The 27,393-nt window shown below is 30.8% G+C and overlaps 1 protein-coding gene across 3 annotated transcripts; it reads right to left on the bottom strand.

Annotated features, from left to right (window-relative positions):
* Positions 1-3,276: 3,276 nt before the first annotated feature.
* LOC134680772 (coiled-coil domain-containing protein 74B-like) lies at positions 3,277-24,642 on the bottom strand. Of its 3 annotated transcripts, none has more exons than XM_063540000.1 (9): positions 24,537-24,642; positions 13,499-13,675; positions 12,500-12,689; positions 11,810-11,938; positions 8,733-8,798; positions 7,208-7,346; positions 6,670-6,847; positions 6,020-6,177; positions 3,277-5,494 (listed from the first exon to the last, which is right to left on the bottom strand). In XM_063540000.1, the coding sequence occupies exons 2-9, from the start codon at positions 13,631-13,633 to the stop codon at positions 5,356-5,358; spliced, it is 1,134 nt and encodes a 377-aa protein (XP_063396070.1). In that variant the 5' UTR covers positions 13,634-13,675; positions 24,537-24,642; the 3' UTR covers positions 3,277-5,355. The 3 variants fall into 3 exon arrangements, with proteins under 3 accessions (XP_063396070.1, XP_063396069.1, XP_063396071.1); XM_063539999.1 differs by lacking the exon at positions 24,537-24,642 and adding an exon at positions 24,197-24,418; XM_063540001.1 differs by lacking the exons at positions 8,733-8,798; positions 24,537-24,642 and adding an exon at positions 24,197-24,418.
* Between the last annotated feature and the right edge of the window lie 2,751 nt (positions 24,643-27,393).

Here is a 27,393-nt window from a genome sequence, read left to right as displayed (position 1 = left end):
TAATAGAAATTGCTTGTGATCAATGCTATTTTGTTTAAAATTGTTTACTATCAGTATACATATACAGATTAGTTCAATGACTATTACCAGATCCTACCTCCTAGGTCATGGTTCATTGACTGACTTAAATTAGCTTTTCAAAGTTGCAGTACTATCAGTACTTCTCAGTTTGTCAGCCATGTGGAGGCTGTGTCTCCTAGGTCATGCTCCCGGGTATTTGAATTAATTAGCAATGTTGCTGTCCATCAGATTCTTTTTTGAATTTTGTGTCAACAGTTTATTTGTTAGTAGTTCCCCAATTTTGTATCAGCAACAGCCTCTGAAACGTTTGGCACAATTTCATTTAAATAATCTTAAGCACTTTGTGTTCTTTTGTTTTCTTATTCTATTTTTCCACAATGATCATTGTGGTTTAATTGAGATGACATTGGTTATTATTGAAATTCTATATATAGAAACAAGATGATTGCCAATGAGACCACTCTCCACCAGATTATTTCAACAGATAATTTGCATGATCAAGTAAACTGTAAACAATATTTCTAATGATTCATGAACCTACACCATGTATATGCTAACAAGAATGTGTCCATAGTACACGGATGCCCCACTCGCACTATAACTTTCCATGTTCAGTGGACCGTGAAATTGGGGTCAAAACTTTGATGTGGAATTAAAAGTAGAAAGATTATATCATAGGGAACATGTGTACTAAGTTTCAAGTTGATGTGACTTTAACTTCATCAAAAACTACCTTGACAAAAAACTTTAACCTGAACTTTGCACTATCATTTTCTATGTTCAGTGGACCATGAAATTGGGGTAAAAACTATAATTTGGCATTAAAATTAGAAAGATCATATCATGGGGAACATGTGTAATAAGTTTCAATTTGATTGGACTTCAACTTCATCAAAAACTACCTTGACCAAAAACTTTAACCTGAACTTTTGCACTATTATTTTCTATGTTCAGTGGACCATGAAATTGGGGTCAAAACTATAATTTGGCATTAAAATTAGAAAGATCATATCATGGGGAACATGTGTAATAAGTTTCAAGTTGATTGGACTTCAACTTCATCAAAAACTACCTTGACCAAAAACTTTAACCTGAAGCAGGACGAACAAACGGACGAACGAACGAACGAACGGACAAACGGAGGCACAGACCAGAAAACATAATGCCCCTCTACTATCGTAGGTGGGGCATAAAAATTCAGGTGCAGTCAACCATAAAAATGAGGTCATAGTTCAGAGCAAGATAACATTAACAGACTACTGTGAATTCATTTATTTTTGTGTGCACCAATTTTAATAAAGGAATAATAATGTTGGTAAATATTAAATTTTGTGCTTTTGCTAAAGTCTGCGTACAAGCTAGCCTATAGAATAATGTGTCATTCGTTGAATTTCGTGGTTCAACAGTATCAACAAATATTGGTATCCATCAAATAATAATAAATCCACAGAAAATATAACTAATTCAACTCTATAAAGATTTGTCATAGAAGCATAATGAATATTTGATTTAGTCATGAAACCTTATAAATGAGGTAAACAACATCGGACTTATAGTGGGATTGGCAACAAAGAAAATAATGATGCATTTATAAAACAAGAATGCATACAAAAAGACTAAAACATATTCCCACTCAAAATCCAGTGAATCAAGTAATGGATATCCAACCGTTTAAATCTCATCTCTGCCAAGCTGTTGACCAAATTTAAAGTCATGTTGAAGTGGTACCAACCATATATCTTGTATGAGTTATAATTTATTCAACATATTGAAATAAATAAGTCATCTAACTTAAGAGAAATGGTGATTGCGACATTTATAAAAAATGCTCATCACTCAATCTGCTGAACAAATATGAAGTCATTCTGTTCTGCAGTAATTTAGAAAAGTGAGGAAGGTTTAAATGGATGAATGGACTTTTTTAGTAGACAATATGATGTAGGTTGTTCTCATTGTTGAAGGTCGTACTTTTTATCCGCTATATTTGAACCATTGAAGGTGGATAGTTGTCTCATTGAAAGTCTTAACCACATCTCCTGATTTTTACATACTAACAAGAATGTGTCCAAAGTACTTAAATGCCCCACTCGCACTATCATTTTCCATGTTCAATGGACCGTGAAATTGGATAAAAAATATAATAAGGCATTAAAATTAGAAAGATAATATCATAGGGAACATGTGTTCTAAGTTTAAAATTGATTTTGACTTCAACTTCATCAAAAACAACCTTGACCAAAAACTTTAACCTGAAACATGCACTTTCATTTTCTATGTTCAGTGGACCGTGAAATTGGGGTCTAAATTTTAATTTGGCTTAAAAATTAAGTTGATTGGACTTCAACCTTCATCAAAAACTACCTTGACCAAAAACTTTAACCTGAAGTGAGACAGACGGACAATCGAACAGACAGACAGACGAACGGACGCACAGACCAGAAAACATAATGCCCCTCTACTATCGTTGGTGGGGCATAAAAATGTTATTGAACTTCAATTTTTATGACAGACAACCCATGGACTTCTAATAAGAGGGTCATTTGAGCTAAAAAGGTTAAAAAGTTTAGTGAGCACTCAACCTTTCCATTATCCTAGGAACGTTATATTACAGCACAACAGAACAAACACTTTACATTTGTTGAAAAGGGCTTGCTCATCAGATTTACACTTTGAAAAGTTACTAAAGAAAAGACAAACGTAATGAGAAACCAATACAAGCAGTTATAAGCAGAATTTAAACTTATGAATACACCATAGATATAAATAGATACTGTATGAGTGCCAATGAGACAACTCTCCATCCAAGTCACAATTTGTAAAAGTAAACCATGCATGTTTAAACCAATGATTTGTTTATATAAACTTCTTACACTTCTGAATCACCAAATTTCACCCCTGTTTTAATGGGTTGTAACACTTTCTTTATAGTGTTCTGACATATGTTTTATAGACATCATTTTGCTTTTTGCTATAGTTTTTTCTGTGATTTTAAAATTTATGTCCTGTCACCAGATGAGGCAATAATTCTTACCCTTGTGTGTTATTACGTCCGTACACTTGTACATTCTTATTACACACAAAAGTGATCAAGTTCTAATATAGGTGGTGTTACTTTTGCCGTTCTCTAGGTTTGCCTTTTTAAAATGGTACATTAAAGCAGGACATATGTTTCCCACGGACACTTTCTCAATTTATTTATTTTTAAATATCACTAATATATAAATCAAGAGGGCTGATGTAATGAGAAACAAACAATTCAACTAATTTTGTTTTTATTATTGTTCTAAAAGCCATTGAAAATAACAGTAAAACTGATAAGTGTCAACTTTTCAAGTCTTCAAAAAAGGAGACCTCTCGAAAGAAAAGGTGACTGAATTTTTCTGTAGAACCTTATTTTTATTCTCATATTTTATCTTATAATTAGATTTGTTTTTCAATCAACATCCATTTGAATCCAATCACACTATTTTGTGTAAGGAATCAATGTTTTTACAAATCAAACTTGTCTATTTTTACAGAAAAAAACATCTTAGTGGTGAGATTTAACTTCATTCAAAGAAGAAGACGACCAGATGACAAGGGAAGTTTTAAATTATATTGAAATATAAATGAGAAGCTGCCAGTGATTGAAGAAAAGTTGACACTGAAGTTTAACTGAAAAAAATTAAGTACAATTATAAATGTACTATCATTAAAATATCTTTCTTTATAAACAGAATGACTTAGAAGTTTACACATAAAAATCACAATTTTACTTGTTCACTTGTTTGAATTATGAAAAAAACAACATTCAAAGTTCATGAAACAGTTACAAACAAGTAAACCGAATGAAAAGGATTTCCAAAACAAGTTACAGATAATAATGCATATAATGCATAAAAAATTCAGTTTTTAAAAATTGTCCATACATAACAATCAATCAAGCAAAATAATTGTAGTTGATTTAAAAGTAAGGAAAAAACAAGGATTGATAGTAGGATGCTTCATAATCTAGTGACAAACATCACATACTACCTCATGACAATTAGAACAGGGTAACTTATGTTAGGTTCCTAAAATATCAAAAATAGGTCCATCTTAAATATTTTGAAACTAACCAGTACATTGTACTGAAAAATTATATTCTTAATGAATACTAAAGAGTATATCAATTATTGTAGTCAAAGAGATTTGACAATTTTATTTCTAAGTCTACATATTTAAGGCTGAAATTGCACTGATGAGTTACTTGAACTGTGAGAAGGCCCCAAAAAGACCTCAAATCAAACCATAAGATGTCAGGGCAATCTCATACTAGAATAAGTGTGCAGTATGTTATTAGTAGCTTCCCCTTATCTTAATTTTTACATACTTTAATAAACTGACATCATAAATAAATGCCTGCTACACAAAGGACCTGTGCCAAAATTATTCAGTTTATTCAGAAACAATTTGTGTGGTGTTTTTTTTGTGATACACAGCCTAGATTGTTTCTGGAATTAAGAATTGTTCTCATTTTGTTTTAAGTTTTAAAATATAAAATGAACTATACATATATACATTCATTAAAATCATACTATAGAGAAAAGCTCTTGGAACACACTTGATGTGACCGACAAGGGATATACAAAATCTCATAAAAATGTGAGAATGACATTTTATGAAGTGAATAAAATGCATTGACCTGGTGTATATAATCAGTACACTTATATATATGTACAGAACACATTACACACCTTTTCAATACAATAAATGCAAGTTCAAAGGTCATAGAATAGTTTTGATAACTTAAAAAAAATGTACTGTCAAATTCACCACATTATTTGTACTGGACAAAGATAATACATATAAAAAAAAAATTATGGACGGATTGACTTGTAAACAAACATGAAAATTTGATTCCTTGTTTAATATTCAAAACAAGACAAATTTTTTTTCATAAAAAAGGCCATGCATTTCATTGACTTAACATTAAATATACATAGAACAAACAAATTATAAAAAAAAGCATAGAACCTTCAAACAAAATATAAATAAAGGAATGTGTCGAGGACGGAATGATAGATATCAAAAGATATCATAAATGTTATCTTTATCACAATTACATCTGTTTTCTGTTTTTGATAGTAAATAGCCCTACCCTACTGTAAAATAAGATTATAATAAGCTAGTTTCTTGCTATATATATGAATGTAGATCATTTATGTAGCATAAATAATAATAGGACTTCATAAACAAAAATATTAATGATAAAATGAAGAACATGTAAGTCATACACTACACAATCACACACTTGCACACATAAACAGAATGGACACATGATAACACACAACATTATCACAGCCAAACAATGGTTTATGGTAACACCTCCTTTCGTAATCTGGCTTTCTGTAAAATCTGTGTTCTCTTTCTCCTTTCGGCAGCTTTATTACCTACGGTTTGTTTTAGCGCTGGGAGGACGACAGAATCATGATTTATGTAAGCTATATCTGGCCTAAAATGAAACAAACAAATTTTAAACTTTAGAATCTTTTACATCGCTTAACTAGTGTGATGTGTTTGAGCTTTTGATTTTGCCATTTAGTTATGGACTTTCAGATTGAATTTTCATCAGATTTTGGTATTTTTGTTATTTTACTTTTTATTGGTTTTCATCTGTTTATAACTATATTTTATTTCAAGAACTGTTTTGTCATAAATCATGCTGTTAATTTTTCCAATGTCATTGTTTTACTTTATTTAAATTAGGTATGGGCCTTTTATAACTGACTATATACCATTTTCTCATTGTTGAAACCATAAAAATATAGAAATACTGTATACATAATAATTATCAATGATCCTTTAGTAGCCTTCCTATATATATATAACACTATTATATCATTTTTTCATATCTATATGACAGTCTGTTAACTATTGATCCAAGAATATCTATGTATTGTATGCTGTGAAACCTGTTGCTATGTAAAAAAAAAAAAAGCATGTGGTGTCTTCTGAAATTTTAAGTATTTGTGCTTACAATTTTCTGGACGGATTTTTAAGAGTTAATTTAGGTAGTGTTTTATCTTGTTCTTTGGCATCGTCTTCTGCTATATAGGCCTTGGCAAGGAGATAGGCATCAGGTGTCCACTTATGGGAATACAAAACATCCCTCAGATCTGACTTCAAAGAATCCAGCTGCAAAATAAAACATATATGTAATATGGAGATCAATATAAAAGATAAGGAGATGAAAAATGCAAATTTAACAGGGAGATTATTTCAAACATCAATTTTTAAGAGTCAGTGTAGGTCATCTTCAAGGAGTTGAGCTGCAATAGAAAAATTTCTACCTCTTTTTTAATAGCGGTTTGATCTTTTGCAGCCTCCGACAAACTCAGTCATATCTAGGTATATAAAAGAACAGAGTTCAAATGTCTCCCACATTTGCTGTTATTTAATATTTCCAAGGGACATAACTCTTTTAAAAAAAGCCATTCCTAGCTTTAGAACTTGTCTGAGATATTGCTGGTATCAACCTATAGTACTGGTATAAGTTTTATAAAAATCTGTCAATAGGTGTACCAGTGACAGTACTCACAGGGCCATTTTCCATAAAACCATTATTTCTAAGGGACAGGATTATTAAACAGAGTTGCCTCCCCTGAGTTAATAGTTATTTGCCCTTACCTCATGTTTTTGTTGTTCATTTACATGTTGAAGATGTCGTATAACAGCTTCACACTCAGACAATGCTGGAGGTCGCTGAGGATTATTGAAGAGAGTTATATTCCCTGAAGTTAATTGTTCAGCTAAAGGTCCTCCACCTTGTGTGACCTGATATTGTAAAGTTTCTATCTTCTGTGACCTATAGGTAAAATAAAATAAGACAAATACAGTTGCAAGAGAAAAAATAAATATCAATGAGCCAGTAATAAACAACATCATACATATGTCTGGTGTACAACAATATCATCTTCAATTTGAATTATTCTCTTTGCTGAGGAAAGGAGACATATCTAACCAATGTGCGATCAGAAAATTAAATCTTATTTATTGAGACATTTTGACATATTTAGCCTGTGAGCCAGCAGTATGTAAATTTTTCTTATCATCACCTCAATCTGAACTTTGATATAAGTCCATCTCTACTTTTTAATTTTTTTAAATTTCAGTATCCATGAATGATATCAGAATATTTGTTTTAATGTAATGTACAGTTACTTACTGTTTCTTTTTAACATCCTCTGCTTGTTCTAACAAGTTAGTCAGATAAGTATTACGATTCCTTGCTTCTCGTAATGCATGCTTTAATTCTTTGATTTCTTCTTCTAAAAATATAATCTTCAACTCATCTATTCTTTCTTCTGTAAAACACAAAATATGCCTTGGTTAGATATTTAGTTCCTCTTTTTTTTCAAGGTTTTCACTTCTTACCAATGATCCTTATTTTGAATCCTTTGCCAAAATTCATGCAAATTTATGTATCCTTAAGAAAGTCTTTTACAATAAATCAACCTTATGCTCCTTCATAATGTGTATTTTGCTTTTAGATAAATGTAGCAATTAAAGAAAAACAAAACTCTTCTACAAAACAATGATACATGTATCTTGCAATTGCAAAATTTTATTTATCTTTTTTTAATTACAATGAATTTATCATACAAAGGATTTTATTGTGAAAATGTGTGAGAAAGGCTCAATAAATACTGTAAATCCAGAAATTATTGCATGCATTTATTAGTGCAATTTTTCAAGAGTGGACAAAACTGTGATTAATCAAAGTGATTTCAAGAAAATCACCATACAGATGTATGTTTTGGATATCAAAATGCAAGTTCTTATTACTGCGATACTCACACAGTCACATTATTCCCATAAATAATTAAAGGTCCACCTTGTCTCTGATTGTTTAGTGATAATGACAGTTGTCAATCATACTAGTTGAATCAATACCCACTTAACTAATCCATTTTTTTTTTTAAAAAGCCTTCATATCAACACACATTAATGACATACATTCTTGAATGAACTGCTCCAATAATTTACCCAGTTTTTTTCAATTTATATGTGTATTATGTGCACATACATGAGAACCATAGGGAACTATATTTCAGTGTGAATACATTTTGTAACAGTAGCTAACCTGTCCTGTTGTTAGGGAGGATGGTGCCTAAGTAAAGATTGAGAACAAGTTCTAATCTTTCCAAAAACCTCACAATAATTTCTGAATTTACAGTACACTGTAAATCTACACATTTGCTGAATAGGATGAAAAGGGAATGATATGATTTACTGTGGATAAGAGATATATTTGAGAAATAATGTGGATTCATTATTATTCATGGGATTCCAATTTTCGTTGATTGCATTAGTACAGGTGAACCAGGAAATTAAATATCCATAAATATTCAAGTTTTCCTTACTCAATAAAAATGGGTCACAACAAAAATAAAAGTAACCTATTGGGTACGCTTAAAACCAAAAGTTATGAAAGACAAAATTCTAAATCTTTTAAACAAAAATGGACTAAATAGAACAGCAAAACCATAGATCTGAAGTTAACTTTGCAAGAGGGAATTGCAATCTTAGCCTAAATACAAAAAAAATAACTTATGTATTGGAAATTTACAGACAAAATATATTACTTTAAAAAAAGTCAAATTATCTTAGCACTATCTAATGGGTTCCTTGAATTTTTGACACTGTGTGCTATATACATGTGCATATAAAGGAACAGTTAACAATCTTACCCCGAGATCGTCCAGCAGAGCTAGTTATTTCTATAGTTTGTGAGATCAGAGAATTTGAGGAATATTCTGAAAATCAAATAATTAGTTGTTTAAAATGAAATTACAACAGTTAGCTAGAAGATTAGTCCACATCTTACATAAATTTTCTCAGTATATACCAAAAAAAATTCTTTTCAAATAACACTTAATCCCAAAAATTATTCATAAAATGTGAAAGAAATCAGTAAACACTAGATTTGAAACTAGTTACTTATGAATTTCTCAATTGACAACAGCAGTTTTTGTCATCATTTTGTTAAAAAAAAAAATTTGCTGCAAAATTCAAAATACTGATGGTGTTGATCACAACAGCCAGAAAAAAAAGTTGTAATTGTCTCTTACAGTGTACATGTGGAATAATCTTTATGCAAAGTTAGAAAAAAGTTAAAATAATCAATAAACAAATTAAAATGACAGAAAACAGAACTGTGGAAAATATGCTGATACATTTTTACGAATTAAATTAAATAAAAATTAAATAAATTATTCCAATTAAAGTAATAATAATCAAAGTATCCTAGATTTTCCACAATACTGTTTGATTAGATATAAAAAAAAATGTCAAGGCAGTCATTGTTAAAGTTAAATAGTTAAAATTGTGTTACACTCAAAAACTTATTTGTTTTATGTTTTTGTGGGGAGTTATTTTAAACAGTTGATAAATTTACACATTTTTAAAAGTCTCAGCAAATGCAGTTAAGTTGCTACACTACTTTCAAAAGTGTTTTCAAGGAATATTTGTGCAATTTTTACTGATCATGAAGGACATATAACATATTTATTAAGAAAAAAAAATTGATATTGTGTTAGCTAGTTTTATTGTTAGATGAACCCAGAATATCCCTATTAAACAGACAATATTTGGCAGAAAAACTGGCACTATTCCTATTCATTTCAAATTAAAGCTAAGGTCAAATGCAACTTGCCATGAGTAGGGTCCCATCTCAAAACCTTGGTGTACTCTTGTTAGCCCTGTGGATGAATTTATTATACAATTTTGCCTCTGTAACTCTGATTTCCAAGTACGGTACTGAGACCACTTCATGGCTATATAGTGGTATGCTTATAAAAATGTGTGGATTTAGAACACTCACAGTTAATTTATGTGTGTATGCTTATGACTTACAAAATGTACAGATTGTTATATAATATATTAGATAAAACAAAAAGTAGAAATAAACCAAACCCAAATAAATAAATAAGTTAGATAGTAAAATGTAAAAGATTCTGTAAGGCCACACCAATTTGATTCCTTGTTCGACGGACCCGCCCGCACCTATTTTTTTCAAAACAGATTTTTTTTATTTTTATTATATTCCCGCTTCCCGCATCCGGAAATGAAAACATGTCCATTTCCCGCACCGTTTTTTTGTAAATATTATAAAAAGATCAATCTCCCATACAGACAGAGTTATCGTCCTTTCCTCCTCAATCTATTGAGGAGGAAAGGACGATAACTCTGTCTGTATGGGAGATTGTAAAAAGATCGCAACATTTCACGGTTTTTAAAATCACAGTCTTGCCTTTATATTGCGATTTTAAACCTATCAACACCCCACAACACTGTAAATATCTGCGAGAATATTTGTTTCAGCATGAAACCAATTTATTCCAAGCGGGAGTGCTCCGATATAAATACATTATAGCGGAAATACCAGTACAGAACAAAACGTTGGTTTCTTTCCCCCTTAACTTATATTCCCTACAAAAAAAAATGTTCGTTGTTAAAATAAAGTACAAAGAACTTCTGAAGGATTTGCCTTTAACTGTAATTATAATGTATGGCGACGGTCATACACGCTGCAGGTTTGTGCACCTGTCCTGTTGATTCAGGGACCTGTCGTTCAGCAGTTATCATTTGTTGATGTAGTTCATTGGTATTTTCCCGTTTGGAAATATAAATTAGTTTGTTGGTTTTCCTGTTCGAATTGTGTACAATACTAAGTTGTGGTCCCTTATAGCTTGCTGGTTGGTCTTGATCAAAGCTCTGTGTAAAAGGCCGTACTTTGACCTATGTTTGTTATTATCAGGTTGGGACCAACCCTCCCTCAGACAACTTGGCCTTGAAGGGGTCATTTTACCAGGTTTACTGTTGTAGAAAAGAAAATAGAAATACTTAAGATTTGAATAGTGCTACTATACAAAACCTTTGACAACTTAGAATGTTTTACTCAAAAAGAGGAGAAATACATTTTAAACAACTTTTCTAAAAGAGGGATGGGTCCACTTGTTTTGAATAATATTAAACTGTTAAAGTTAATGTGTTAACATGGTTAAAGTCCAGGAATATTACAAAATTCTTGGACATTTTTTGACCATTTAATGCCAAATATTATAGTTCTTTGAGAAAATACAAGCCCTTTTGTACTTAAAGTATTTTTACAAAAATAATATATTATAACTTATATTGACCCCTCATAAAAGGGATATTCATAACCTCATAAAATGGATATTCATAAGTTAATAATCATAACATTAAGGGATTGTTCTGAACCTGATTATGACTTGGATGGAGAATTGTCTCATTTTCAGTGACACATACATAGACCAGATTGAATTAATCAATTAGTTCTTGTTGAACAGGGAAAAAATACTTCATAAATTAAAGAAATGTCAAGGTACAAGTGATCAATGAAGTTTTGATATAGTCAAAACCTACTATTTTATGTTTACAAAAAAAAAATATAATCGCTCGCCTTTACTTTTTAAGCTTCGCCTCAAAAAATTTCAAATTAAATATTTTTTTATTAAAATTTTCAAATCGCTCGCTCGCCCCAATTTTTGGAGTCCAAAAATCCGTAGAACAAGAAATTAAATTGGTGTGGCCTAAACCAACTCCAATTAACAAGGTCTGAATTATTTTTCAGAATTTCTCATAGGAACTCCAAAAACAACAATCAGTTTAGTATGGTTCTACAAACAGCTATAAGACTCTGATATTTTATTGCAATAAATAGCTAATTAAAGTTGGCTTACAGCTGTTATAATACAAAATTAAAAATCATAAAATTTCAAACATTCTTCTGAGAGTTATCTACCTTTATCCATACCAGCACCACCTCGTGAACGAGATTCTTCTTTCCGACTTTTATGACTATTAGTACTAGCACTCCGTTTTTCTGACTGTTGTTGATTCTTTTGACTCATTATAATCTTGAACTGGAGATCTGTAATAAAAAGGAGGACATCAATTTGGTGACATTTGCTCCAAGATTATTTTTTGTGATGCATTTATAATGAAATCAATTTGAAAATAAAAAAAATAAAGTGCCACAATTCTAATGATGTATTTATCAGACTTCATGCTGAACTTTTAAGCCAGAAGCTCAATTTTTGAAATTTTTTATTGGATTCTGTTGGTTTGTATAGAAGAATTTCACAAGCCTGAGAGCAATTTTACACGTGTGAAGACTGATTTATGTAATTATAATTAAATTTTGGATGTAACACGCAAACGTCTTCTGATTGGCTGACGTTATTTTGTTTATCAGCTCATAGACATAATTTAGTCATGTGACCGTGACATCATCAACATTTTTTCATTGTTTACTCTGGTTTAGAATGGAATTTGGAATTAGATTATAAGAAACAACTGTTTATTTTTTCTGTCTATTTAAAAATATAATATATAATGTGGTGCACATTTATTGGTATTCTTGTATAATACTTCCAAACAAGTATGTGTAAAATAATCCTAACCATTCCTACAAGATTTCCTGTTTTAATACCTTTGTTTTCCTTTTTCAGTGCTTCTATTTCCTCATGTAAACACCTAAGGACTTCCTGATGTTGTTGTTTAAGGAACCCAATACTCCTCTCTAGATGATGGATTCTCTGAGTAGGATTCATCTCCATTACATCTTTATCCTCTTCACTTTCTTCATCCTTCTTTCCATCCACATTTGGATTGTGTTTGTCCTTAAAAAAAAATTACAAATATTAAAATTATGCCCATTGTGATGAAAAATAATTGTACACACTCTACAGTAGATTAATGTTTAATAACTTATATTCATCAACACTTATTATGCATTTAGTTTTATCAACCAAACTTCATTTTTATACATAAATAAGGCCGTTAGTTTTCCCGTTTGAATTGTTTTACATTGTCTTATTGGGGCCTTTTATAGCTGACTATGCGGTATGGGCTAAGCTCATTGTTGAAGGCTGTATGGTGACCTATAGTTGTTAATGTTTGAGTCATTTTGGTCTTTTGTGGATAGTTGTCTCATTGGCAATCATACCACATCTTCTTTTTTATATTGTAGAGATTTATTTCATATGTTTTGTTTATTGTTTTTAGTGACCACAAATTACTCGTTTACACCTCATTGGGTCTCTGGTAGATAGTTGTCTCATTCCAATCATATCAAATCTCCTTATTTATATATCATAAATATAAATAATTAAATTTTGGACCTAATACATCTTCTGATGGCTGAGAGAATTTTTTTTTTATTAGCTCATAGACATAATTTTGTCATGTGACTGTGACGTGATCAACACTAATTTAATTATTTATGTCTCGAACAATGGAATTAAGAATTAAATTATAAGGAATAATTGTCATATTCTGTTCCGTCTATTTGAAATAACATTAACAAATGTGGTGCACAATAGTTAATTAATAACTACACACATTATTCAGTGTGAACCACATTTTTCATGTTAATTTTCCATAGACAGAAAAAATATTACAGTCATTCCTTAAATATATACCAATTTACCTTGACAAACGGTTTTGGATAGCGTCCCCTGTCCAGTGTGTTGATGCGTGACCACTGCGGTAGATTACTGAGTGGTGGCAACTGGTTCATGGATAGATCAGCTATCTTTTCCTGTACTACTCCTTGCTTTATCATACTACACAATCTGTCATGGTTGTTTCTTCAGTATTTAGCAATCTACAAATATATAGAAATAGTTTTACACATTTTGGACCTGATTTCAATATTGACCTTACTGTGGATTCATTATTATTTGTTGGATACCGATTTTCATGGATTTCGTGGGTACAAAAACCACAAATTTAAATGTTCAAAGAATTGCAATTTTGCTGTATGATTAAATGCAGACATTTGAAAAACCAAGAAATCAAATATCCATGAAAATACAAGTGTTCCTCAATCCATGACGTAAATTGGTACCCACGAAAATAAATGAATCCAGTTTTCATTTTCTTCTTCAGGTTAGGGGCAACTACGTATACAAAATGTATGTTGGTAGCCGTCTAGCTATCTGGAAGTTTCAGCAAATGCTTACTGTTTAAACACCAACACATTGTGAGCTTCATTGAGTTCATTCAACATATATATTAAAAAAATTGTAAGGGTTCCGCGGAACCCAGTGTCTCGCCTACTTTTGTTGTAAATCGCAGGCTCAACAACAATGAGGAAAAAAATCAATAAAAATATTCCTCTTGATACTATCTTTTGATTGAAAGAAGCTTCTGTCTAAGTTTGGTAAAAATCTAGGATAGTTAAGTAATCTTATAAATGTTTTGAAAATTTTAATTGCAGACTGTATGTAATATTAACTGGAAGAAAATTATAGACCATTTAAAAGTAAAATACAGAAAAAATGGAGTTATACTTTTACAAAATTTACTTCTGGATACTATCTTATAATAGTCCAAGTTTAGTACAAACCCAGGATAGTTAAAGAAAGTTTTTAAAATTTAACAACTTTAACCACAGAGTGAATGTAATGTTTCCCTGCAGAAAAACTAAGTCCATTTAAAAGTAAAATACGGAAAAAATGGATTTATTTTTTTACAAAATTTACTTCTGGATACTATCTTATGATCATAAACAAGCTTCTGTCCAAGTTTGGTACAAACCAAGGATAGTTTAAGAAAGTTATTAAAATTCTAAAAACTTTAACCACAGAGTGAATAAAATTTTTCCCCGCAGAAAAAAACTAAGTCCATTTGTAAGTAAAATATGGAAAAAATGGAATTTTATTTTTACAAAATTTACTTCTGGATACCATCTTATGATCATACACTAGCTTCTGTCCGAGTTTGGTATGAATCCAGTATAGTTTAAGAAAGTTATTAAAATTTCAAAAACTTTAACCACAGAGTGAATATTTGTGGACGCCGCCGACAACGGAAAGTAGGATCGCTTAGTCTCGCTTTTTCGACTAAAGTCGAAGGCTCGACAAAAAATCAGCATGTCTTTTCTAAATACACAAATACAATGTAAATTTAATATTTTTACGAAATTATCTGAAAAAAAAACATTTCTACTGGTCAGTCAATTCATCATTTGTACATCATGTACATTGTTCTTGTAGTTTTAAAAATGTTTTACAAATTTGACTTCATGCAATGATTTCCCGTATTTTCTGTACATTTATAATAAAAACTCATTTGCTGGCTATTCAGAAAATAGCAAGTTAATTGTCCAAGGCTCCCTCACAGACTATTTCTCTGCACTTTGTGTAAGTAAATATTTTGTGTCTCTTGGGACAATGTTCCAATAAATAAATGGAACTTATTTTATGGATATATCGGCCATCATCTAGTATTAAACCAGGCGAATATACCAATAACTTATTACATGTATTATACATGATATCATGTATACAGGTGCTCACAGTCACAGTACTTGAAAGATATGAATATTATATGAAAAGTAAACTTACAGTAGAAATAAATAGTTAATTGAACAATAACACACCTGCATGGTGCTCCATATGATTCTCCTACTTCAAATGTCCTGAATTCATAAAGTACCCCAGTAACAAGTGATCATTTAAAGTGCTCAACCATTATAAAATTCCTAATGTTTACATAGAAGAATAAGGTGAGATTTTACTAGGTGGATCTTCCTGACAATCAAGTGTCAATTAATCAATAATTAATTGAAGTTTTCATCAATTATTACTTGTTTACTATTCTCTATAGGATGTGAGCCATCAAACTTCCTACGGCTGGTTAACCACAGTGAAAAGTAAGGTGTTAATATTGGTTTGTATCAAAAGCCAAATCACACTAAATTATCTCCTATATCATGTATATGGACAAGTGTAATTAGACTATAACCATAATTATTAAATAATTCCAATAAACAATTCATGGAAAAATAGTCATGCTAGTATGTATTGTAACATAGTACAGGAGTTAATTCCATGTCCTTTTCCATATTGGCCTTAATCATGTTAATATATATATCATCCATTAATATCCCAATATTTGTCAGCCGGAAATGCACATTTGCAATTTTCTAGGGGAGTCCAGCATTGTCCACAGACTGGTGATTTTGGCCATGTACATGTAGACCGAGTTGTATCAAAAGCCAAATCACACTAAATTATCTCCTATATATATATGGACAAGTGTAATTAGACTATAACCATAATTATTATGAAATAATTCTAATAAACAACTAATGGAAACATTACTGTGAATGTAAACATTTATATATGGTAGACGTGGTAGAGGATAAGATACAGTTTAATTCATTGGCATTTTTCATATCGACCAGGGTTTCATCCAGAGAACCTGATTTAGCCTGAAATGTACATTAATTTTTTTAGGGGAGTCCAGAGACTTACCATTTTTGGCCATGTAGACCCAGTTGTTAAATCGATCATTAAACTTTAAATTGATACCAAATATGGTGGAACTGCATACTAAAAGCTGATACAGTTGCATGTGTATACATATTACTGAGAATTGAAAACTCCCATTTGATTTGCATGAATTGTAATTATATAATGTTTAATGACTTTCATGTGAACATATATTTAAAACTGTATCAATTTGGTCTTATTATCTAACTTGTTTAACTATACATTAGGTCTACATATTTATTGTAAAGACGATAACAAAAATCTTTTAAATTCTGTTGTGAGTTATGAAATTGAAAACAATCGGATTATACCATCTACCTTTGAAATTACAACAATCATGACAATGTTGATGATATACAATGTATATATAAGCACTTGCACAATGACAGGGGAGATAACTCCCTTTTTTTAAACACCTGCACCAAGACAATCAGCTATTAACGTATCACACCATTCTCTTTAAAAGTCCACATGAAAAATTATTAATATAAATAGGATTAACATATTTAACTATCAGAGAAGTTCAAATAATATAATATTTACCTTTACAAAATAAAGAGACACACTTGATTTATCTGTTTGAAATTTAAGTTACATATTTTTATTCAGGTACATAATTTTGTACATGTACATTTGTACAAACCAAAGGACAATAATCTTTCCTGTCTTTGAGTAAATTATTGCATCCCTTTTTCTATATATAAATCCACTTTAATTGATATTACATATTCAGAGTAAAATACATGTATATATAGTTTATAGATTATTACTACTTGGTCTCACACCCCTGATAAAGATTAGTATTTAATCATTCAAAATCAAACCATTCATATATTACCAAATGCAAAAATGTTCTTAAATATACTTTCAGTTACTGATAATACAGCAAAATTCTGTAAAGAATAAAATTGGTACATGTGTATTTTATTCTTAAAACAATTGTGAATATTAAGCTGTTACATACTCATATCTATATAAGATATATAAGATCATATAATAGATTCAATTATTAATGCAGGTAATTTTTTGGGGCAAATGTTAAGGAAGTTTCTGACTCTGAAATATAGATATATATATATATATCACAATTCAATAATCATGATATATTAGCATGAAAAGATTTATATATTCGATTTTAGGATTTTTAGTCTGAATATGAGCCAGGACAGTCTTACAGTTAGTATTGAAAAAGTATACTTTGCTGAATATTTAAATGTGCATTACACCTGAAATCCAAAGATTTGGTATCCCATGCATAAATCCATCCACTATATTAGGCTACCATTGTGAAAACATAGTGAAACATGGCTTTTTAAAAAAAAAAAAAAAAAATCTGTGAAAGTTAATTAACAGAGATTTCATTTACTGTTTACACTGTTATCAAAGACGTTTTTCCTTTTTTAAATTGTATATATCTATAATCAGTTTGTTGTTAGTGTTTCTGATATACATTATTTGGTGTCTTCCTCGAATGCCAACATTTTATATGTTACCTATTCCTTGAATGCCAACAAAAATATTTCAATAGATGTTTATTTAAGAACAATAGGTGCTTTTATAACTATTTAAATGATTTTCTTGGTATTTAAATGTAAAAGTTAATTAGAACTTGATAAAACATCTTATCAGTTTTTTATAAGAATATATAGCAGATTTTGGGGATAAAATATCATGAATTCTAAAGAAATAAAGAAAATAAAAATATTTTTATTAATTTTTATTAAAAGAGATATATATTTTGGGAATGAAAATGTTTCTCAGAATAAGATATATTTAAAAAAAAAATATTAAAGATATTCTAGTTAAATACAATTATTTCAAACTAAAAAAAAGATTAACTAAATCCATTTCATATTGAATATTTTATTAGTAAATATAAATTGTATTAACTTTTTATTTGAACAATTAATTAAATTTTTCACTTGAAATAGACTGTTAAATGAAAATCACTTGTATCAACTATCCAACAATATTCAAATATGAAGTATTATAGTGCTATTTTATCTGCTTATATGTTGACTTGTGTTACATGTATTGTTTTCTGTGTTCTCTGTCGGCAAACAAATAATATATTTTTCAAAATTTTCTTCTTGTTATGCTGCGAGAATTATACAAAGTTTTGAGAAATTCCATCATCTTAAATAGGAGAATAATACAGCACACAAACCTATAGAAATATTGAAAAAGCATCAAAGTCCAAAGACTTAGTGATACGAAAATTTCAAAGTTTTATAATTGGAAAGGAGCATATTGGTTTAAGCAGTTACAGCAAAATCTGAATTTTCAACAATTTTACAAACATGGATATCACCTGGAATTAACCTTTCTGATTAATTAGAAGGATTGTTTTGAAAAGCATCAACATTTGTTATGATAACTTCTTGCACCTATTCCTCAAATGCCAACATAATTTTACAGGTAAATTGTCGGTAGATCAAAGGATGTTGGCATTCAAGGAATAAACCCATTATTTGTCCATCATGGAAATATAAATAAACATGATTTTTTACCCTTGAACTACATTATTTGTACCATGACCGATGAAACCATAAATAATTCACTGCAGTACAAAGTACTGAATTAATACACAAAGTATGTGTCATGTATTTTAACAGTGCATGATGATATTATGATATGTCACTGATCAACAGGTCATTAATAGAACTAATGATTTAATTGGCTAACAGCCAGTGTTAATTAATTTTAACAAAAATATCTTTGTTTGAAAAAGCTTAAATTTAAACCTATTCCCCTCCATATTTCATGATAAATAAAGTATTGACCCAATGTCTGGTAAAATAGATGTTTTCAAACCGATTTATTTTTCAGTTCTTTTTATTATTTCCATTTACATGATTTATTATTATTTATTATTTTATCTTTAAATACATTTTGTATATAGAGGGGGATAGGAGGGGTCTTGATCCCGAAATCCAGAGGTTAAAAACATGAAATCCCGAAATCCCGGGCTTAAAAAATACGAAATCCAGAGGTCTCGAAATCTGAAAAAAGAATTCCCGGATCTGGAAAGGGTCAATCCCAAAATCCTGAGCTTAAAAACACCCAATCCCGGAGTTCCGATAAAGGTCCTATCCCCCCTCTATATATCTATCAGTTTTATAGAAGATCTGTAATATTTTTTCAATTTGCACATTGTTTTGCTTAAATCTATAAGAACATAACCAATTTCTTCCAGGTAAGGGGTAGGGTTTGGTGCCAACAAACTAGTTCAACCCTGCAACATTCTGTATGTGCCTGTTCCAAGTCAGGAGCCTGTATCTCAGTGTTTGTTTTTATTTGCTGTATATCATATAATGATATTTGTCTTTAATTCATTATGTTTTGTGCATAAATTAGGCCTTTAGTATATATTCTAGTTTGAGATGTTATAGCAAACTTTGTTGTAAGGGTTTTGCTCATTGTTGAAGAACAAATAGTGACATAATGCAATATATCCTTACCTCTGTCCAGAGATGGGTCCGATTACTTTCAATGTAATTGATTAAATTACAATTACTTTGTCATTTGTACGATTAAATTAAATTAATGATTACATCATTTCTGAGAGTGTCTGATTAAATTAATGATTACATTGGCAAAGTAATCATGATTACATCTGATTACAATGAATTAAAAAAAACCATTTTGCATGATGTGAATTCAATGAATAAATGTTTAATATATAACTATAGCATTTTTTTAAAAGTATTGTGTTTGCTATATTATAAAATGATAACTTCAAACTTCATATATTTAATAAACCTCAAAAGTTCACTTCATACATACATGAACATTGTGTCACTGGTTACAATCCATTGCACTTTATCACCATTAATCTCTGAATTATTTTGACTTCAATAGAATATAGCTTTATAAAAAGCATTTGCTGTTTGTCTTCTGACATATTCTAGACTTTAATTTATATTTGTTTCAAGGTGCAGTTTATGGGAGTTAAAATATGGATGAAATTGTACCAGTTTAATCAAATTGTAAACAAATTACAAGTGCTAAAAATCATTGCATTTTACATGTCCAGTCCAAATACATACAATTTTGTACTAATTGAATAAATAATCACATGTCTGATTTATCTTTTACCATATATATTGTCCTACAGCTATACTCAGTTGGTAATTGCAATAAAAACAAACCTTAATTGGTTTCCTACCTGTCAATTCAAAGATGACAAAAATCACAACATTAACAAAAGATTATAATTAAGGGTTAAAGAAAAGTATTACTTGAATATAACAGTTATTATCAAATATATATATATGTACATCTTTAAATTGTGAATATATGTACAATATCTTTGACTAAGGCCAGAAACATATAATTGTATTATATGTCTCTTCTTTGGCTATTGATGACTTTTCAAGATTGTAACAGTTTATTTTTACTGAAGTATACAAAACAATTGTCATGTTTTATAAAAAAAAAGTAAACCAAACTATCTAATTAAACATGTTCAATATAAATTGAAAAAGAATAACAAAAAGTTTCCTTTATTGACCATAAACACAGTGTAAGATTTTTTTTCATTGTAATCAGAATGTAATCATAAAGTAATCAGGATTACAGGGTATTTTGAAAAGTAATTGATTAAATTAAATTACATGTAATCAGATTTTTGGCTGATTAATGATTACAATGATTACCTGAAAAAATGTAATCAATTACAGCTGATTAACGATTACAATTACAATTACCCCAACTCTGAAGTCTATGTCTTACTTACAAAATGTCAGATTAAAAAGTCATTTGGTCAGACAGGTATTTTCATTTTTTTTTCATGTTTTTAATTGAAAATAAAATGTCATATTTCTATATAGAGATACACCACAGCTCAGGGGCTTTTTTTGTCCACCCATTTACAATTGGAATGGGCACTGGCCATGCAAGTGGAAAAAGCAAAATCGACATGTACGTGGGCTGTTGTGTACAAAATGTATATTTAACTTTTGTAAAACTAAACATGCTAAAAGTAAATATAATAAAGAAGACAAAGTTTTTTTGTCTTCACAGCCTAGGATATTGCAAATTGTTCTCTACCAAGGAAATTACAGCTTCAGACTTCCTTGTGTGGTGTACATGGTGTACTAAGGGTTTTAAAACATTTCAACTTTTGAAAAGATCCTTTAGAAAAGATACTCTTGTAATTTTGTAGTTCTAAAAAACAACAACTAGTATATCATGACTTACAGTGAATTGAACTGCAATACTATATATACATGTATAGAATCATAAATTTGGGAATTATATTCAGTCTTCACGCTGAGTGGACGCCAATGCTGGTAAAATTGCTCTCAGGCAAGTAAAAATCATATCTACAGGCCAACAGAATCTAACTAACAATTTTCAAAAATTGAGCTCCGGGCCTGTAGATTTAATAGTTCAATGTGAAGACTGTACATTATTGGCAAAAATCATCAGCTGTTTTCCATTTTTTACTCTGCAGTCAACAATGACATTTACAGCAAATTCAAAACCCATCCATGGCAAAGGGAGAATACAATTATTATGTTAATTATGCTAATATACATGCAAGGCTTCAGACACAAAAGCAAATCAATAAAAGATGCAGTATGGTCTCAAGACAAAAGTGGCCTGAATGAATACACGCAGATCTACACGTAATGTACATACTTACAATATCATAAAACAGGTTTCATAAAATAGCAACAAGAACCGTCAATATATTGTCTGTAGCCCTACTTAATCTAATAAAAATTGAATCTTTTCAAAAGGGCAAATTTTCAACTGTTATAACATGTATAAATAAACTTTTTAAAAATTGCTAAAATTGTCTTTTTGTAACTGATTTTTCTTCTAGTTGCTATTGTCTATAATTAGTGGGACTGTTATAAAACAGCTAACAATCTACATGTTATGAATGTCTGATTTATAATTATCATGATTATCCATTAAACATGTGGAACAAGCTTAGGAAAAATGGTCACAAAAGACAAAAGACCTAAAAGATGCAAAAGAAACTCAAACAATGGTCATAAAAACAGACGTCACAAAATATAGCAAACTGCAGTTCTTGTGACGTGATGAGTATTTATAACAGGACATTTGTAGCATGTATAATGTTGTAGACCTGGAGATACATGTATAAAGGTAGTCTAACTAGTTGAGTTAGGGAAGATCTTCTTTGGCTCAATTGGTTAGAGTGCTGCCTTTAGATTCTGAGATTGAAGGTTCGAATCCCGTTAGAACCATCCATGTATTTTCACAACAAGGGCACTGTGAGCATCTGCTACTGGTACAAACATTGTACATAGGATATTGCCTGGCAGTGAGATGTTAGAATTAATTGGTCATGAGGTTTGAACAGACAGTCATAGGATACCATGACAGCTCTAGGTGTAACCTGTCGAGGCTAACTTCTAATATCGTATACAGAAAACAATAACAACCATACAGTTTGACGTTTACTTCATTATATCAGAACTCCTTAGGCGACGTCTCCCTGACGTCAACCATAGATACATAACAGTAAAACGCGATGTCTTGACTTCCGCGGTATTCACGACATAACCTAGCATGTCTAGGGAACTGGCCAGAGGCTTTCCGAGTAGAAGTCTTGGGGTTGAACAGTAGTGAACCTGAAAGTTGCTTGGATTGATGGTATGCAGTCCGAAAAAAAAGGGGGAAGAGTGTTGTAGACTTGGAGATATAAATGAAGTCTAACTAGTTGATATTATAGGGAAGATCTTTCTTGGCTCAATTGGTTAGAGCGCTGCCTTTTGATCGTTAGTACCATCCATGTAATTTCACAACAATAACATAAATTATAGTCAAGTAGTAATCATGGTGGAAGCAAGTTAACTCGTACCAACGGAAACTCGTACCATGTTAACTCGTACCAAAAAAGTTAACTCGTAACACAGGAAAGTCGTACCACTGCAAACTCGTACCATCAAAAATATATAAAATATTAAGAATATTTTTTGTAAACTTAATAAAACTAATGTTGAATTACCTTGAATTTTATACTGGATTTTATAGCGGAAAAAAATACGATTTTTTTTCTTCTAAAAAGCTTTATTTTTTAAGCTTATCTTTCAAAGTAGTTATAATCCAGAAGAAAGAAAAAAAATTGCTTTAACTGTACCTTAAGTTGAATATCTATGTCCAAATTAAATTAATTAATGCTGTAATCCATGATCACACATTGAATGCTTTGTTTACAATTGTTGAAAGCCATGTGCTTTTTGGCGGGAAAATTCGGGAACAGGAAACGGTTACATTTCATTGTAACTTGCTATTTATAAAAAGTAAGAATTTCATTCATGAAAAATTACTTTGGAATGATTAAAAATTAAATTCAATAATTATCAGTAAAAGTTTAAAAAAGTCTTTTCATAAGAGACAACAAAGCAAATCTGCCACGGTATTATCTATCCAAATTTTTATAGACAGGGAACATAAGTTACAAATTGGTCATTGTACTTTCAAATTATATACATTTTACAGACTTGAGAGGTATTGAGTGAAAGTAAATTACATACATCATAAAACACCATTTAAATGCATTTAAATAAGTTGGTACGAGTTAGCAGTGGTACGAGTTTGCAATGGTACGAGTTTTTGTAAAGTGGTACGAGTTGACGTTGGTACGAGTTTACAATGGTACGGGATAACTATAATTCATCATGGTTATGAAACCCAACTTGAGCATCCTACATGTAATGTATCAGCATGATCATACCTTTTTTTAAATTTTCCCTGTCCCCTCAATCATATCTAGCCAAAAATAAACAACAGAGTTCAACAATTCAGAGATTGTTTTTCATCCCTTGTACCTATAATAACAAATCTGATATATATATAGAACTCACCGAAAACATAAACAAAACAAGTCAATATTTGTTTTCAATCCATTTTCAGCCTGCAGAACACATTTTTGAAAATATATTATCTACAATTCAGAATTAAAAGAATGTGCACAAATGATTTAAACCAGTAAAACAGCGATCACAAACTTCCATCAAATTCACACAATGGCATGTGGCTTTTCATATGCAAATAATGTACGACAGGTACGCCGTATCTATAGAAAATATTTGACCTCGAAAGTGTTTCCGGTTTTACATTTTGGGTCATTCACACTAGTTATCGGCTTTAAAAACATGTTGCTAAGTACATAAAGTAATTTTGGGTTGGGGGATAATGTCATACTTGAAAATTGTCAGGAATTCATCTCTTCAACTGGTCTTTAAAGTGATGCTGAAGGGGAAAACTGGTTGCTAGCCAAATGATAATCAGGGGAGATAATTGATTTGAGAATACAGCTTAAGACCGATTATTTCATTTCGCTCCAACGGACGTTATTTAAGACCGTGATAAATTATCTCTAAATCCAAAGTACTGAAAAAAGAACAATCTTATGTTTGACACGTCCTCGTTAATCTCTCTGATTATATAAGCGCAAGGAAAAAATCTATTTATGAATACATTATGTCATAAATTCGTAAAATATAATGTCATAAGCTAATAAGCTAGACTGCGGATAATTTCGCTGGTTATTTAAGGTTCATGTGGACCCTTTGGCTTAAGTGGCTGCATTTTCACCTCAAAATTTGCTCCGAGTACAGACAAACATGTGCATCTGGAACAGTTTCAAAGCATAGCATTCCCTAGATAAATAAATTTAAAATCTGTTACATGTCATTAGAAAAACAAAATTTTCAAATGATTTTGCAGTGCGGGCAGTGCACTTTTTTCCATTCCTCCAGAAGGTGCCAAAATTAACTATGTTGCCTTGGGAAAGAGATTTGTGAACTTCCCCACAGGTAATATTTGAAGTGAGCTGTATTAATTGACGTGGACAATTATAGGTGGACAATAGATACCTGACAATAATTGGTGATTCAAACTGTCACGTTACCGGGCGCAGGACATTTGAGCGAGAGAAAAAAAATTACTAGGGGACATTTGGGTCCCGACATAAGAGCCCATTCAAGCGCCGGATTAATCCGCTCACCTGTATTTTCGATAGCCCATTTTAGCGAAATAGTTGTCACCCAGCAATTTACGTTTTCCTCGATACTACTATAAAATTACAAAAAAACAACATAAATAAAGAAACAAAGTATAGAGGAATGTGCACCACAACCGAGAAAAGAGAAAGAGAAAGAGAAAGAGCAGTTCCTACGGTAATTCTATCAACAGTATTGTACAGGGGGTATATCTAGAGCCCATCACGCGCGTTCTCTATGTTATAAATCCCAGGCTAGAACAGACTTTTAACATTTGATTTAACCATGTTAACCTTTTAGACTTTGAGCCCTGTATAATTTTAATTGAAAAGTTTTATATTGTTTTATTGTGTGCTGTCTTGGGTTAATATAACATTTTTTTATTTATTATATATTATTTATTTACTAAAAAGGGTTAAAAATATTTCGCTAAAATGGGCTTCGGCAATTTTAATTTTTGCTAAAATGGATTAAAATTCTGGCGCTCAAATAGGTTCGACTTTGGAGCTCAAACGTCCTTTTTTGTTCTCCCTAAAATGTCCTATCAATGCGCTCAAATGTCCTCCGCCGCACGTTACTCGAGTGAAAATGCAGCCATTTTAGCCATAGGGTCCACATGAACCTTAGTATAGGTAAGCAAGCGATGTAAAAAAAAAAAAACCGGAAAAAACCCACTCCAGTGTATTTAATTGAAGTTTTGGATATATTGTTGGTAGTGATTGAAATTTTTGATGGGGGTCTTCGCTTGAATTCATTTCTGTATGCTTGAAATTTCGAATATATTTAGAGAATCTTTGCTTTAATTTTGTCTGTTTTGTCAGTTACTGTTAACCACACACACACACCCTCATATCATTTTCATATATCAATTCCGCAAACGATGGGAACCGCAAACTATTAACGTTTTGTGTAAAGTCTGGAAATCAGCTCAATTCTTTTCTCCTTCTTCGAATAAGATCTGCGCAAACATGTAGTTAAAATAATACGTAAAAATGATGATAGATAGAGACCTATAGGCATTACTGTAAGCAGTCCGTATGACATCAAACAAAAAATTAACTGCATTATAGTTATGTGCAAAACACATACCTTAATCTAACATGTGTTATATTAGGGTAGAAGGGTCCTATTAAAAGGCGCCCTCGGGCGCCCGGGTGAATTTGAGAAAAAGCGCACAGGGAAGCCCGGAGACAAAAAAAAAGAGCGCCAGGGGGAAGAGAAAAAGCGCCCGTGGAAAAGAAAAGGCACCCGGGGAAATATATAGAAATTGTATTGGCATGAGACAACTTTGTGTCGATGAAATAAGTTATGCACATTAATTCTTTTTTTTTTAATTCTAGACAAAGCATTTTGCAAATTCAGTAAATAGACATTTGTAATAAAGCAGAGAAATAATTTTAACGGCACATTCCACAAGGTCAGAATATCATATTTGCTTTAGCAGTGGGGTTAACTTTTCTTAGTCACAAGCATGTTTAAACCCTTTCACGATCTTCCAATGTCAATTTAAGTGTGTTTTTAAAATACAATACAAAACTTTGAAGAGTTGTCACTATGCAGTTGCAAATATTATAGGGATAGCTTGAATAAGTCTTTCAAGCTTCATTAAAATATGAAAAGGGTGGGAAATTTAAAACGGTCAGGGTTATTTCTATTAAGTGTTTGATGCTAGTATATATATTTATTGTGTTGCGGTTAAAACCACATTTGTCATATGAAATGTGTCAGATGTTTCCGGCAGTATTTTGAAATTTGCACCAATTTTGCAAAAAATGAACAAATTAAATTCAAAATTAAAGGGCGTTTTGGGGAAAACTTTTTTGAAATGTCTATTTATTTTGATATCTATATGATAAACATTAATATTTCAATAAAATCTTACTGGCAATAGGTACGGGGCGCCGAATGGGACTCTTGTGGTTTTGTACTCAAAATTCAATTTTGTACGGACAAAAGTGACTTTTGTTCAACAAAAATGAGTTCAGTTTAACAAAATTTGTATCATACTACAAATTTGAAATTTTGTCATACAAAATTATCTATCAGCGGACAAAAGT

The sequence above is a fragment of the Mytilus trossulus genome, chromosome 8, assembly GCF_036588685.1.
Source record: "Mytilus trossulus isolate FHL-02 chromosome 8, PNRI_Mtr1.1.1.hap1, whole genome shotgun sequence".
NCBI lineage: Eukaryota > Metazoa > Mollusca > Bivalvia > Mytilida > Mytilidae > Mytilus > Mytilus trossulus.
This window is presented reverse-complemented; position numbering and strand designations above follow the sequence as displayed.

What these genes read in the sequence shown, in the direction of transcription:
- LOC134680772 (XM_063540000.1), bottom strand. Translation starts at nt 13,633, where the DNA reads ATGATAAAGCAAGGAGTAGTACAGGAAAAGATAGCTGATCTATCCATG. An exon ending in ATCCAAAACCGTTTGTCAAG is followed by an intron (nt 12,690 to 13,498) that starts GTAAATTGGTAT and finishes TTTTTTTTTAAG; the next exon opens with GACAAACACAATCCAAATGT. An exon ending in GAGGATGTTAAAAAGAAACA is followed by an intron (nt 6,848 to 7,207) that starts GTAAGTAACTGT and finishes TTTTACCTATAG; the next exon opens with GTCACAGAAGATAGAAACTT.